Source organism: Gadus morhua, chromosome 16, assembly GCF_902167405.1.
Source record: "Gadus morhua chromosome 16, gadMor3.0, whole genome shotgun sequence".
Lineage (NCBI taxonomy): Eukaryota > Metazoa > Chordata > Actinopteri > Gadiformes > Gadidae > Gadus > Gadus morhua.
In genome coordinates, this window is record NC_044063.1 from 24,520,316 (window position 1) to 24,536,906 (window position 16,591).

General features: G+C 47.6%; 1 protein-coding gene across 5 annotated transcripts in view; it reads right to left on the reverse strand.

Annotated features, from left to right (window-relative positions):
• Positions 1–1,721: 1,721 nt before the first annotated feature.
• Positions 1,722–16,591, reverse strand: part of fat3a (FAT atypical cadherin 3a) — a 153,805-nt gene continuing 138,935 nt past the window's right edge. For 2 of the 5 annotated variants that reach the window (XM_030381613.1, XM_030381611.1), the window contains 7 exons: positions 15,850–16,096; positions 12,155–12,308; positions 10,194–10,927; positions 9,106–9,219; positions 8,103–8,162; positions 6,156–6,191; positions 1,722–4,619 (listed from right to left, as the gene is read on the reverse strand). In XM_030381613.1, the coding sequence (XP_030237473.1) occupies positions 3,889–4,619; positions 6,156–6,191; positions 8,103–8,162; positions 9,106–9,219; positions 10,194–10,927; positions 12,155–12,308; positions 15,850–16,096 (2,076 nt within the window). In that variant the 3' untranslated portion in view covers positions 1,722–3,888. The remainder of the gene's footprint in view (positions 4,620–6,155; positions 6,192–8,102; positions 8,163–9,105; positions 9,220–10,193; positions 10,928–12,154; positions 12,309–15,849; positions 16,097–16,591) is intronic. The other 3 variants (XM_030381615.1, XM_030381614.1, XM_030381612.1) reach the window with 2 other exon arrangements.

The window sequence follows — 16,591 nt, forward strand, 5'->3', positions numbered from 1 at the left end:
ACTACCAACCGCTGAGGCGGATTGACCCCTCCTAGTGGGGAGGGGATCCTGCTGAGGCACAGGTCTTTTGGTTTCAGTGAAGTCTTTTTAGAGAAACAGTATCCATGAAAAGCACGGGACATTAACTCTGGGAATCGTTTGGCAGATTCAAGGCTTAAAGCGTAAACAAAAATAATAGCCACAATGGAGTCTGTCAGTGATATTTATTTGGCAGAACTTGTTGTTCCCCAAGAAAAACCTCTTGGTTCAACACAAGGCATGTTTTGTTGGTTAATGTCTCTCTGATAGGAGAAACGTTCCTCCCCTAAACCTATCATCCGCTACAGATTACTTTACAGTGAAGCATCCCCTGTCTTAACACCTCCAATGTATTTAACTCAACAATCCTGTAACTCTGTGGCTATAAACTGCATCCCCCCATCATACCCCGGGCCAAGTTCTGGTCGGGGGCTTAGTGGTGCTGCTTCAGGCTGAAACCCCAGTCAGAAACCCAACTACGGACAGAAGAAGCCAAGAAATACCATCAATTTAAAATAAAGTGACGGCAAGTATTGTTTTTCAAGATTCCTTGATGTTATAGGTCGTACTTTAAATAGTGAGTGTTACAACGCATTGCTTAAAGTGAGCATGTGACTGAATCATTCTTTAAGGCGAGAAAGGTGTGTGTGTCCATATTGGGACAGAAAATGAAATGGGATCAGGACAAAAAAACAAACAACGTTCCCGAGTACATTTGCGTCTAAAGCTTATGGTACGTGATACTCTGTAGCAATCAGGAATGCTTTGACAACAGCAGCTGCCGTACACACACACACACACACGCATGGACGCAAGCATGTACAAACACACACACACACACACACACACACACACACACACACACACACACACACACACACACACACACACACACACACACACACACACTGACTGAGCATCACTGGAATCCATAGCATATACATCATATGCCACGACTCAAACCCTGAATGCTCGATTGCACCATAAGACATGCATACACACAGACAGCTTCCCCATGGATATGGACTGACACAATCATGCAACCATTCCACCCTACCATTAACCTTTCACTTGTGCTAATCCCATGTTGTAGCTCAAGAGGTCACCCAGCAATCTCTCCCGGGTTTTGCTGGGAACACAAAAAGGGTCTAAGGGTTTAATGTTATTGTGAAGTAGAGCTTCTCAAAGGGCTCACTGGATCCATGTTCATTGGAAGTGTTTGTTGATTGCAATTGACGGAGAGAAGCTCCATCTTGTCTTTTGGTCAATAAGTCAACTGCGCAGGTTTCAATGCTAGATTTCACCTATCAGCGTTTCACCCTCAGCTGCACCGCTCAGAAGGAATTTGAAGACCACCGACATGTTTATTGGACTTCGGATGAGTTTCTTTATCATAATAACTTCATGACTTCCCTTTCAAGGTTTCCAATGGTTTATGGAGACATGCGCTCAAGGGTACTCCACTGCTATTTTTCCATGTAGGGCAATATTGGAACATTACTGATTTTTTTTTTTTATCTTCTATTAATCCAAACACATATGCATAATAGCGTTCATTGTGGTGGAGTTTCTAGGCCGTTTGCATTTCCCAGCACTAAGCCACAAAAGCCACGGGACATCTTTAGTAGTCCATGACTGAAAGAGTTTTAAAGCCATACATCTTAAATGTTTTAGTTTCTGCAATGAAATATTTGAAAACACTGCAGGTTGATCAATAACATTTTATTTTTCTGCACTGGATAAAAAAAAATCGGTTAAAAAAGCACTCTTGTTGCACACTCAATTGCTGCAGTTAGAAGAGGCAAATTCTTAACACTGCCCAACGTCTCTTAAAATAAAATGGACCCAGATTTACATATATTCTAAAGTAAACACATTTCAAATAAACAGAGCGATACAAAATGAATACCCCTTATTTCTTCAAAAATATTCTAACGAAACAAGACACGAAAACAAAACAAAAGAAAGAAACAGAAAACAATTGCTGGGAGTTGAATGCAGGTTTTGTGCATTTGCAATTTTGTGCAAAACCTGTGTGTCCCATTGAAACTGTATAAAGTAACGGGAAATCGCAAAGAGCAAGTGTTGATGGATAGAATCAAGCAGATGTTGAAAGACAGACTTTGTTCCAGAGGGAAAGGACATGAGCGACAGGACAGAAGATTGATGCGTTATGTCCTCTTGTTGTTCGTCAACAGTCCCAACCGTCACAATGAAAGGCTATATATAATGAATAAAAAGAAAAACATCCGAAAAGGAATTCTCCGGGTCGGTATTCTCTTGTATCTACAACAATAACAAACAAACCCCCAAAAAATACAACACATGGATTGGCATTTGGAACAACCTAGCTATGTACACTGTACACAAATATTCAAACTTACATCAAACGTACATGTTTTACAAACGGGACACAAAAGAATTAAACTCAAATATAAATCATCATCCTTTTGTTTTCCTGATTATGAACAAAACGACTGATCCATCACACGTGTGAAGATGCAACTGAACGGTGAGACTCTGGAATGTGATGCTGTCCCAGGCCTCTCTCAGCCAGCAGGACCATGATGCCCGCCCAGACACTAAAACACAGGCTTATAAACTGATGGAACATGACAAAATGATTAATATTCGGCAGATTATTCTGGAGAAAAGAGTTTGACACTTGAAGGCATTGTGTTCATTAAAGTGCCATTCAAAAGCAAGAAGACATGACTTCACAGGGTCCTGCAGGACTACAATAACATGGCACGTTTCATTAAAAGACACGTACAAAATTCAGGGCATCTTCAAAAGACTAGTGCAAGAAAAAAAAAACGACAACGACGCAACTTCACATAGTTAAAGCAAAACGTAAGGGTTGGCAAGAAAAAAAAGAAAGACGAGAAGAGAGTTGGCAGGTCAATGGAGAGGGAAACGGACGGGGCCGGGGCCTTCCAACCTCGCGGCCTTTTGGCCTGGCTGGGTGGGAAAAGCACATTCCACATCAAACGGCATTCCCAATGTGTGGATCCAACGTAGTTCTTAAAATTTTAAATATTTTTTTCAACCTCAGCACTAAATGTGGTCGCACTATATTACAAAAGTCTATACAGGATTCTCAAGAGAGAAATCAAGGAAATGGGAAATAGTTTGTTGTTTCGTTTAAGCAGCGGTCCTATTGTGGCGCTGTAGACGAGGACCCGCGGATTTTGTTGGGGATTCTTAACTCCGGTATCGGCCTCGAATTAATTGCTTTTTTATAATTTCATTTGCCTGAAGTAGGCTGTCGCTGTGCTCACTTCCACAATCACACACGGTTGTTCCCTTTTTTCTAACATTCTTCACTTTCTTCCCTTCACTGATTACATTCTCCGCCGTAACACCTCACTTTTTAACCAATCGTATTTTTCGGTTGGTTAGTCCTTCTTTTCACATTCTCTGACTGATTTAGCATAGACTTGCGTGGCGTATCTAGAAAGAACTCTGCTTCCCCACTTTGAAAATAGGAAGGACACTTCTTAGTGCTCAAGGTGTTAATTCAATTAACCTCCTTTTCGGGTCTCACTGGAATATAAGGATAGTGCTCTAAAAGAGATGAACCAAACAACAGCAACAACAAAACAGAGCTCTGGAGATCAGTCTTCGTACAAAATTCTGGCCCCAAAATGCATTTATTTTGAACGGCTGAATTTAAAAACAAAGCGAACGCCTCGCTTCCAGACCTCCCTCTCTGTGTGTGGAAATCTATTGCTAACATGAGCCCCTTTAGAATGACCCTTTTGACCTTGTTGTACTCGTTCTCTCACTCCGCCAACCCTCGTCCACCTCTCAAGCCCCGGTGTCCAGCCCTCGTCTGGCCGGACCGGCATCCCTCCGTACCGGCGCCTGTCACACCTCCGTCTGCTGCTGCGAGTCGATGATGACGGTCACGCCGCGGCGCAGCTCGTCCATACTGTCAAAGTCGCTGTTGCCCGCCTCGGACTCGTCGAAGCCCAGCGGCGCCGACAGGTCTGAGGCCGTGGACGCCGCGCCCACAGACAGCCGCCCGGCGCCGCCCAGCGACGCCGTGTCGTCGGTGTCCCCGCTCCCGGGCGTGACGCCGCCCATGGGGAAGGGGCTGCTGAGGCGGTGGTGGGCCGCCTCGCCCAGGGGCAGCTGGTGCGGCGGCAGGTACTGGCTGGGGTGGAAGTGCGGCCGGGCCTCGGCGCTGTGACTGTTGCTGTGGCTGACGCTGCTCAGCGTGCTGTCCTTGGAGGCGGGCAGCGCGCCGTCGCTCGGCGACGTCCCGTCGTAGCTCCCGGGGTAGTCCTCTCCGGGCGCGGCCGCGCGGGGCAGCGGGGGGGGCAGCTGGTCCTGGCAGAGGAACTGGTCCTCGCCGGGCGGTGGGTAGTCGCTGTCGATGTCGTAGCCCCCCAGGTAGTAGTCAGACTCCAGCTCCCGGGTGCTGCCCATGCCGCCACCGCCACCGCCACCGCCACCGCCAGGGCCCAGGCGGGGGTTGGAGGCGGAGCGGCCGTTGGCCCCCAGGCCGGCCGGACCCCCGGCCTCGTAGCCCGGGACCTCCTCGATGTTGGGCAGCCTGGTGCTGGGCATCCAGTCCGAGGTGTCCCAGTGGTAAGCTGAGGCAGAGGACAGGCAGTGTGAGTACATCAGCTTAAGGAGACCTCTTAACCGACGCACATGGATACAAACATAAAGCACTTCACAAAGGCCGATCACAAGTGTAGCTCCTGAAGAGCACTAACCACTCCACCGCATTGGAGGGTTTTCTGCCTAGAGATTAAAATCCATGAGCGGTTTAGTTCAACTGTGAAGTTGGCTCGTCACGGGCTGTTGAAGTTCTTTCATGGGAAAATGTATAAAGAATTTTTTTTTATCGTAAAATGCTTTTGATGAAGAAATCATAGATAGTTGAATTTACAGAATGATTGGCGATAGCATGATTTGATTTGAACCGTTCAGGTGTCTTATAATCTCTGGATTGCAGAAAAAACGCCAAACATAGTGTTTAGCGTGTGGCTGCTCTTTGAAAGCATCCATGTGGAAAGGCTTCATACAAGGAGAGAGGGGCATGTGACGTGTTATTAGGCATGCTCTGTCGCTCATCCACAAGAGATGATGAGGGAGAAGGGCACAGGGTTAGCAACCTGGGTGGGAGAAATACAAGTTAGGACACATCACATGCTGCACACAGAGGGGGGGAGTTGGTTACAGCATGCTGAGCTTCATTGTGAGTCGGGGGGAGGGAGGGGGGGTTAAGTCAAGCAATGTTGAGGTGGGGCCTCAAGAACACTGAACACCCTGAACCACAACACATTCAGTCACAGTTCTTCTAGCAACAAATAATACAAATGCAAAAAAAAAAAGAAAAGAAGAAAAGCAAACAAAATGAGTGGAAAGCACTTTAACAAAATTGTAAATTAATTAAAACAACCAATGAAACAAAGAGTATTCATGCGGGTGCACAGAAGAGGGGGAACGGGCTGGCTCTTCAGGACAAGCGTCGGCCAACCGTCGTCCCGTCGTGAGAACACAGCCAGACAGACAGCCAAAGACACAACGGTGCTGAGACCGGACCAGGACCTCAACCATATTACGACAAATAAAGCGCTTCAACACAACCATGACAACAACGTGACAGCAGTGCACTGTGGTTGCCTGGTGTTGGAGGGGAGTAAGAAGGTGCCATTCGTCAACACGACACAGCCGCCGGGTAAAGAGATGGGTGTTGAAAACCGAGCGAGAGAGAGGGCAAGCGAGAGAGAGAGCGAGAGAGAGCACGGGTAAGGGCGAGAGAGAGAGAGCGAGAGCGAGAGAATGGCGAGATGGAGTAGCGGTGATAATAAATGTCTTTCATTGGGCTACCTCGGCCACGCACGCACACATGAACACATACAAACACACACATACACAAACACACATCCTCGATGCCACTGGCAATAGGACTGAATAGGATGTCAGGGTCACTCAAAACACCAACACACCACACTAACACACACACACCGAAAGGGGAGGGAGTGTGGTGAGGATTGATGGGACCGTGCAGATGAAGGGAATAAATGGAGAGCATGAGGAGAGGAGGAAGGAGGGAAGGGAGAAACAGACAGGCACACAGACGGAGGGAAACTGTACAGTTGAGAGAGAGAGACAGTCACCTCTGTTGTAGCTTTGACCTTGATCCATGACCGACACTGTCAGGTGGGAGCGAAGCGCGAGAGAGAAAGAGAAAGAGAAAGAGAGAGAGAGAGAGAGAGAGAGAGAGAGAGAGAGAGAGAGAGAGAGAGAGAGAGAGAGAGAGAGTGAGTGTGTCAGAGAGAGAGAGAGGGAGCACGCGTTAGCTTCTCTGCCTGTCTGGCTAAATATCACTTTATATGCTTGTTCTATTTTTAGTCTAATGGGCCTCGAGTGCCCGCTTATCGGGGCTGCAGAAGCGATGGTTTAAGCCGGGGTCAACAGCCGAAACCTCCACCCACCTAGGAATGTCCGTTACAAACCTTTAAGGAAACACATCCCTCCCTTTTTTTAGGCGAAATGGAGAATTATTTTCTATTGATTCCTCGATGTTAGCCCTGATCCTACCCAACCATCCACAGCCCACCCAATATGCGAGCGTGGGGTGGTACGTGACTGTGTTTGAGACGGCAGCCTGCATGTTTGCCTGTGTGTGTGTGTGTGTGTGTTTGTGTGCATGTGTGGGGGTGTGAAGTGGCACAACAACGCTGCATTCGCTGTGCACCTGCATCTCAGCGATCCCACCACATCTCCATGGGTGCTGATCACCCGCTAAGCATGACGACGCCCCCATATGTCTCCCTCCCCGTTGTCTGCGGAATGTAAATGAGAATGAGTAGGGGAGAGAGACGCCGAGGGAGAGAGGATGAAAGGCTTGTCAGGTGTCTGCCTCCAGTGAGTACACGTGGGCCTTGAACAAAACATGCGCCACGTCAACTAGAATACAAAGGCAGAGATAATTTGGGGTTGGCGGGAGAAGACGTTGTTTGCTCGCTGATTGTGTGCATTGGACGCCGTCACGCCGGTGAAGGTATTCCCGCTACAAACAGTCCCGTCCTGATTTTGCCAAGTGGTTCTTATGCTGAGACCAATACTTTGTATGATAGCCCTGGGCCGACTGGCTGGGCTGATTAAGTATGGGCCGATATTCTGCTGCCGACCAGGAAACTTGTGAAGAGTGCCCATGGCCTTGTTACATATACCTGAACTTAATCATTTCCAAATGTATTAATTTAAATACACCGGAACTCAAACCTTACACCTTTACTTAACCATTTCAAACATCCTACCTTCAATTGAAAAGTGTAACTATAAATGGAAACCATTGTTAACATGATTTTCGTCATCCCACTACTGCTAAGTTTTGTCAGAAGATCACGATTACCTAATTGTTAAGTTTGACTGGTATTTGCCTCACAAAAGGCCAGTGGCTTCACCACTGGTGCAAAGTAACCAACCAATGGCCTGAGTGATATGCTCACAAGAAATGCTAGCATGATACATTTTTATTGAAAAGATTAATTAATTAACCTAAATAACTTTTTTCAAGTTTCCATTTTTTTCGCACTCAGGAATATTGTGATGCCTGCGTGGATTGGAACAGAACATAAAAAAGGAACAAAAGTGTCTCTAATAAAAGCGCCTCTTTAACCGCTAAATCGTGCTTTCATCACACCCCCACACTCCCCGTAGCTGCTCAGCCATCACAAGTGTCACATCATATTCAGCCAACGATCGTAGCTCCACCCTCCGGGGAGACATTTAGCGAGGCGAGACAATTTGGTAGCGACAACGCCACCACCGAGACCAAAGAAGATGTCACTGAGTTGGATGACATCCCGGATGTTCATTGGCCAAGACGGGCGTCAATGGAGGGCCATCATAAAGAAGAAAAAACCTTGGCCTCAGCACAAAAACCACAAGGGCAGGAAGTGTGTGTCGTGTGTACGGAACTCATTCCATTTGTGTCTGTTTTGCCGAGAGAGCGCTGCGATTACGAGTGAGAGTCAAAGGGACAGAGGGAGCGTGAGGAGAGAGATGGAGGGGAGATGGAGGAGAGTGTGGAGGTCAGAGCGATGAGACATGGGTACCTTCATTTTCGATTGTGTCGACTGCGTCATTGACCAGTCGAATGACCGTCACTATGGAGGCTTGAGAAGGAGGGAGGGGGTAGGAGAGGGGGACGAGGAGACAGTCATTTAAAACACAGTCCAAGGAGAAGAAGGTTTGAGTGCTCCAGTGCGGTGCCGATCTTCTCCCGCCGCTGCGGGCCAGTTTGCCCTGCTTCTTTATGGCAGAAATTGTTTTCAGAAATGACAGCAATCGATCGAGATTCCTCCACACACAGGATGGCTTGTGTTATGACAAGAAGTACATTAGTCAATAACAATAATTAAAAAATGTATATATGTATTTTCATTTCATTCTATCTTTTGAAGTGCTAAATATTGTTTCCTGCTATGTTTTTTAACACATTTCCAAGCTTGACCAATTACAGTTTAAGCATATTTTATAATGCGCATCCTTCACGGTAATGGTTAAAAACAAGTTTCCAATACTGATATTGTGGCAATCCTGACAGATTAGTTGATATCGTAAATATATTGAAAAGCAAAATAAATACAAATCTAACCATTCGCAACACATTGGAACTGAATGGGAAACAAATTATGCAACTCTGCTTGTGGTCCAACACTACACCAGAAACCAGGAAATTGAAGGCAAAAAGCCACAACCACAACAACGGTGACAGCACTTCATCACAAACCACAAAAAGGACCTTTGCATGAACATAAAGAATAACAAAAAGTGATTGATCTTATTCATGTAAAATTATAAACAAAGAGGCAAAAAAATTAGAAAGCAAATGATACGAACACAAAGTTAACTGAAAAACAGTTTAAGCCAAACCTGCAACGAAAAACAGATCAAAGCCTACAATATCGAGACAACCCGCTGGCTCAGAACATAATGGCAGACACAATGAATCACAGAGAAGCATTTGCATTGTCGGCTCTGTCTGGGTCGTTTAAGCTGTGAATGGGAGCGATTCAAGGTCAAACAGGGATGGGACTCTTTCGTGCACTCTCTTACCGTTATCATCGCAGGAGTCTGACTGGAAGGAGCTCAGGGATTGCACCTCTGAGTTGCTGCCCTTGTTGCTGCCTGAGAAACACGTGACCTCCTCGGCCATGTCCACCATCTTACCTGTCAGAGGTGAGAGCGTAAAGAGGGAGGTCAGAGACACAGTGCTTCATTGAAGGGGGGTAATGGCTGCTGTCACATTTGCTCCGCTCAAGCACTAAAAGTACACTAAGGCAATACAAATAGGGCAAAATGTTCTTGTGAACTAAAAGAAACACAAGATGTCTACGCAAACAAACACACATACTCACACATACACACAGACACACACAAACACACACACTTATGAGCAGTTGGGAGAAATCAAGTGCGCTCTCTGCGTCCTTGCCCCCCCAATAAGCTCGCAGTGCATTATCGACTCACGATTGACGGCACAAAGAAACCAAGCAGACAACAAGTGGCTATGCACACGTCACGTCTGCCATTGCTCAACGGCGGCTCATTAAACGTGAGCACCAGGGAGGGGAGAGTGGGGGAGGGCCTTGGCGTAGCCGCCATGAATATGTATGTGCTGTGATGCACGAAAAAAACAAATGACTTCCACTCAGGAGTTCCTTGAAACCCAGTAAACACCTACGACCGACAACAAACTCCTGCGGAAAAACCGACGTGTCAGCGCGGCATAAAAATAAAACAAAAGACGCATTCGGGGAAAGTTGTGAAGGGCGTCGTGGATGAGAGGACGTTGACGGTGTGAAGTGAATGCGCACGGCAAATTAGTTCCATCAGGGCCATGTTTAGAGTCACTTAGAGGGTTTACAGCGACGCAGGTAAACACAAATAATGAGGCACAGATGGCCAGGATGGCTTTGGTGTCTGGGCACAGAATATATAAATGGGTTGTTTTTGTGTATTCTATACATAAACGTATATCGATGTGAAGTATATGAACCTCCTCACACCTCTTACACATCCGCTCAGAGAGAGGGAAAGCAAGGGAACGGACTGCACACACACACACACACACACAGACTGACACACTGACTGACACACACACACACACACAAACACACACACACACACACACACACACCCACCCTCATCGCTCTCCCAGGGGCTCTTGCGCAGCGAGTCGCAGTCGGACCGGCAGGGCGACACGGGCGGCAGGTTGGGCGCCACGCTGCACACCACCACGCCCCGCCGCATGCTGCCCGCCAGGATGCGCGGCGACTCGGGGTGGAAGGTGCTCATCTCCGTGTGCTCGTGCGCCCGCGCGTCCGCTGCCGCCGCCATCATCATCTTCCTGTCCAGCGTGGAGCGCCCCGGCTCCCCCTGGTAGCAGGGCGTGTACGCCATGGGCCGCACCGGCACCTGGGGGGGGCCCACGCCCCCCATGGCCATCACGGCCGCCGGCCCCAGCCCGGCCTCCGAGTACAGGTTGAGCGGGTCGCCGGGCGAGCAGCGCAGCGTCTCGAAACGGGCGCCGTTGGCCTTGTGCAGCAGCGCGGCGGTGGCCGGGTCCTGCACCAGCGACAGGTCGCTGCGCGAGTAGTCCTTGTGGAAGACGCGCTTGCGGAAGGCCACGAAGAGCACCACCAGCGCCACGATGACCAGCAGCACGGCGGCAATGCCGATCAGCTCCTCCTTGCCCACCATGGCGTGGCCCGCCTGCATGTCGGGCACCACCACGGGCCGCAGGCCGCAGCGGGGGCCCACGAAGCCCGGCGCGCAGTCGCAGTAGAAGGAGCCGCGCGTGTTGACGCAGGCGCCGCCGTTCTCGCACTGGCCCTCTGGGTTGCCCCGCTCGCACTCGTTAACGTCCTCCTGGCACCTGCGGGGCGGGGGGCGGGGGGGGGGACACGGAAATGTTGGTGATGGATCGTGTCATTGAATACACATTTACAATAATGTGTGTTTAATCCACTACGTCTGTTTAGGTTCCCCACTTGGTTCGATCCTGGAGCCCCGGTTTCTCTCCGGGATTTGACCTCAGGTAGGAACGACGTGTGACTCGTTCATGACGCCGCGTCTAGACATGTCATCTACATAAAATACTAAAGAATAAACCCTTAAGGTAATCATTTTAGATTTACAGTTTGGAAAAATAATCCCTTGCTATAATATATGACAGATTTTTTTTTTGTTTTTTAGAGTGAGAAAAGTTTCTTAATTTCAGTGGAGGCCCAAACATTTCTCTACCCAGTAGCTGTCTCAGTCACAGCTCAGTGTCTCAGTAACTTTTTTTACTTTGAAATTAAACATTTAAAGTGCTTTGATGATGGAATGCAAGCTGCTTGTGAATAATCTATAATGTGTGCGTTCTTATTGTGTGCGTGCTTGTGTGCGCACATATGCCCTAGTTTAAATTATTCATCGTTCTCTTGATCCTTTCTCCCCGTTTTGAAGAGGATAAAGTTGATTATTTGGAGAACAAAAGGGCCCAGCCACTGATAAACAGCATGCCTGCGTAAAATAGAACCGGCTTTAGGATCTTTTTATTTTGGAATGCTATCTGGGGTAACCAAGCCAGCTGGTTCTTAAACGTAATCCTTTGCAGCCACCATGTGTCCATGAATAGAAAGTGCAGACAGCTAAAAAGGATGTTTTTTAAAGTACACCACGTTATCACGTGTCCAACACAACAATGTGTTGCAGTTTGTAGGCCTTTTTGTGTTTTTAAAACCTACTTCTCGTTGAGCCCTGCTCTTTGCATCTTTCTAAATACCCAGTGAGAAAAAAGACTGCCCATCGATCTCCCTTTGTTTATCTCTCTGTGTCTATCAGATTCTGTGTCTGTCTGTCAGCCTTTCTGTCTGTTTGCAGACCGTGGAAAGAATAGGGGTTCTGAGGGTACATCCTCCTTAGGGGTACAGAGTTTACGTCCCCGGGGTAGGGGGGTATGTCCGCAGGGTATGGAGGAAAGAGTCTCAGGAGTGGAGCGGGTATGTCCTCATTGGTATGGACGTTCCCAGGGGTACGAAGGGTACATTCTCAGGGGTACGAGGGTACATTCTCAGGGGTACGAGGGTACATTCTCGGGGGTAAACCAAACACTCACGTGAGACCCTTGAAGCCCCGGCGGCAGCTGCAGAGGAATGCGTTGCCGATGGCCTTACAGGCGCCGCTGTTCTGACAGGGGTTGGGCACGCAGGCCGTGATCTCTGTCTCACAGCGCCCCCCGGTGTACTGTGGACTGCAACTGCAGGCAAAACCTAAGAAAAGAGATCCATGAGAGAGATAGGGAGATGGAGAGTTGGGTTTTCGGCAAGTTGAGTGGAAAGAGGGGCAGAAATTGATAGATGAGGTGGGAGAGATAAAACGTAACAGGGAGAGGGGAGAGAGGAGGAGGTGTTAATTAAGAATTTAATATAAACTCAGAGCGGCCAAACCACAATGGCTACATACAGGCAAACCCCCTCATAAACATGTGGCTGAACAATGGTGCATGTTGACACGTGTTATCATGCACAGACCGCTGTCTGCAGAAAAATACAAATAAACAAAAACCAAGATTTGAATACACATTGTCTGAGCGCTGGCTTCTACACCGGGGAGACTTGGCTCAGGGTTTGACAGGATCCTGCCAAGAGTAAACACCCATATACACACGCCCCCTGGGAAATCACTGGCATCTAATACCTGCACACAGTTCATCACAGTGGTGCAACACACATAAAGGAATACCCATATGTACAAAGAAGATCTGGCATGACAACAGGATTTAAACATAATCTATATAAATAAATATCTGTGGAGCCAAAACCCAACCACTACGACCTTTACGCAGGGCAATGATGTAATTGCAAAGGACAAGTCATGGGCAGTGACAGGTCCAGGAAAGCTTTGCTCTTTTCAAGTCTTGCCGGCCTTTCCCACAACCATTGTGTGTATTTGTTTGTGTGTATTTGTTTGTGTGTGTGTGTGTGTGTGTGTGTGTGTGTGTGTGTGTGTGTGTGTGTGTGTGTGTGTGTGTGTGTGTGTGTGTGTGTGTGTGTGTGTGTGTGTGTGTGTGTGTGTACATTTGTCCGAAGGTAGCTGGTCTGACACTAACCTTAGCAAGCCTTCCTCTATCATGTCCACATCTTTGTACCCCTTGGGTATAGTGCCAAGTTAACAGAGAGTACACATTGGCATTCCAACTGTGAGGGTGATGTGGATGTGCTTCTTCAAACTACTTTATTTTACACCTGTTTTACACATTTTTCTTGGAAATATTGTGGGAACTTTTTGATTGAATTGAATTTCAATAGACTGGGATATTGAAACACAGAGAGCGAGAGAGAGAGAGAGAGAGAGAGAGAGAGAGAGAGAGAGAGAGAGAGAGACAGAGACAGAGACAGAGACAGGGAGAGAGAGAAAGAGAGAGTAAGAAAGAGAGACAAAGAGAGAGCGGGGGAGAAAGGAAGAGAATTAGAGAGAGAGAGAGAGAGAGAGAGAGAGAGAGAGAGAGAGAGAGAGAGAGAGAGAGAGAGAGAGAGAGAGAGAGAGAGAGAGAGTGATTTGAATCCTTTATTTAACCATTTAAAAGAACAGCACTCCAGGCAAAGAAACCTCTGCTGTGTACAGCAGAAAAGACGCCAGAATTGACCCCTAACACTCATGAATGAAAAAGAAAAGCACCACTCTCCCTCATCTTGCACTGTACATAGAGCACTGCCCAGGGGCGAGAGAATGTTAACAACTAAAAGCCTCAACATCATCACAGACAAAGAGAAAAGGAGAGGGACAGAGACAGAGAAGAAAACAGAGAAAGAGTGAGAGAGAGACAGAGCGAGAGGCAGAGAGACAGAGTGAAAGATCGAGAGAGAGAGACAGAGAGAGATAGAGTGAGACAGAGATAGTATAGCGAGAGTGATTGATATGAGACAGTGCGAGCGTGAAGCCAGTCGATAAGATAAGACGTCTGGTGAGACAGTCGACGTGATGAGAAACAGAACAAAGAAGCCTGGCCTGCAGACAGAACGGGAGGGGGGGAGAGAGCCAAAAGTGGGCGCTGATGGTTCCTCATTACATATTTACTGGCAGTTAATTGCCGATTTGGGCGTGGAGGAGCGAGGCTTGCATTGGTGCGTGAGCCAGCTGGCGGGGCTTTGACGGTCTATCAGACTGCTGATCAAAGGACTTGAAGGGCCCGGCCCTCTGTCTAGACCCGGGTGACTCCACCAGCCCGACACCATCCATTCTGTTCTGCACACCTCAAATCCAGCGCAATGGCCGTCAGCGGTAGACAGACACACACACACACACACACACACACACACACACACACACACACACACACACACACACACACACACACACACACACACACACACACACACACACACACGCATGCAACCCTGCTGTAAAAAATACACAGGCTGATGGAACTTCAACTGACCACAATCCAACAAAGAAGAAGAAGAATAGAGAGAGCCGACTGCTTTCTGCTTCATTCTTCGATGATTGTTTTTTTTATCACAGAAAACCCATCACACCGAGCACAGGCAGCTAGTTCAGTAGTTCAGTAGTAGTATCATAAAATGAGGAAGCCCTACATGACCAAAGACGTTGTGTCAGGATGGGGAGTTTATAGGCTGTCTCTGTTTTGTAGAGTGATTCCATTGTCAGCGCGCCTTGTTTGTTTTCCATTATTTTTGTTCTTTTTATTTTGACTATTGATAACAGGGGGTTGTGCACATTTCGTTGCAGGACACACAACAAAGCAGGACACAGCAGCAGACCCAGCTCTGTTAAGGGTTGTTGCATGATGGACCACTTTCTCTCTCTTCGCCCCTCGCTTGTTTTGATATGTGAGGGTAGTGCTGGGTTGTTTACTTGTCGAGGGGACTGTGTGTACCGGGACTCAGTAGAAACGAATCATGTTATGTTGTTGCCTCACTCCTCTCTTTGTTTTTCTCTAATGTTGACGCTATCTCTCGTCGCAGAAACGTTTGGCTCCCCAGAGGGACTTTATGGGGTTATGATGCCCAACACACAACCTCTTCGGATGGTAGGGATTGCGTCAGTGTTGCATGGGCGAAGGAAAGATGGACGCCCAGATAGTCTTCTGCTATTCGCTCTCCCTGCTTTAAAGTAATATCCGTAAGGAGGACACAGCGAGAGGGTACAAACCATGCACTGCTGTTCCACATCACATTGTCTCATCACATGGCAGGCATCACTTATGTATCCCCATTACTCCATTTAGTACTTTACTGATGAGTAGAGTTGAACTAAGTAGACGTAACCCGGCCATACATTACAGTAACCTCCATCACAGCCATCCACAGGAAGCAGGTAATTACAGGGCAAAGGGTTAATGCTTCTTTAAAAGCGGTTAACGGGGTCGATATGAGACGGAACAGAGCACCTACGAGGTCGATGGCTATTTCACAGTTCTGTTTCCCATTGCAATGCTGGTTCACAGCAGGTCAAAAGATAAATATCTAGATTCCCAAACCGCTTTACACGTGCGGTTTACAAGGGATCCCAGCTTGATATGCTACAGCACATACAGGTTTAAAGCTCACATTGTCCATGGTTCACACAATCTCAGAGAATGGGAAAAGGTGTTGGGTAGTTTACATAGTTGTTACAAACAATTATTAAATTATAACATATGTATGCATGAATGTCCAAATGTGATCAATTTGAAAAAATAGATCACATAAATGCGCAATAAACATATTGCTAATTGTTTCTACATTGTTACTCCACACATATAACCTCCCGAACAGGCTGAGACGTTCTCATGCGCTTCGGGCGACTCACCACCAGATGGCAGACTCGTGCAGGTGGCGCCGTTGAGGCAGGGCTGTTTGAGGCAGGCGTCGGGGTAGAGGACACAGCCCAGCTTCAGCTCCGTGAGGCCAACCACCTCGGCGTAGCGTGAGCGCTTGTTCTGCAGCGGCAGCTCATTGTCGTTCAGCATCACTGAGTCCAGGCAGCCCTGGAAGCCGTCCAACACCAGCGGACCCTTCTTGGAGTCCGTCAGGCTGCGTGAGTTGGTAGGCTGCACCTGGAGCACGGAGCGGAGGAGGGTGGAAGGGAGAGAAGGAAGGAAGCATGGAAGGGAGAGAGGTGAGGATTGAAAGACACTCACAGTCATATAGAGGTACTGAAACGCCCACCTATATTTTTGTTAGTGGCTAGACTGTAAAAGTTAATAGCTGAACGGTTATAGTTAGTAGATCATAGTATTGTTTTTGTATATATCTACACTATATTAGCCTGGAAACAATCCTGATCACGTGTTGGATTCTGTTTGGCTCTATAAATCAGTCTTGACCTCTAGGAGCACACATTGATTTAAGTGGGCGGGAGTATTTGCCTTGACAGACAACCTCCCTCAGCCAATCAGCATTGCAAAACATGTGACGCCACGGCAGTGTGTTGTTCAGTGGATGAAGAAGAATGACCAAAACAATATGTCCACCGAGAAGCTCCGCTAGGGCATAATCTTGTTTTGGTTTAATAGTTGTTCTTGAGTCGATTTCTGCAATAACTGCACTTA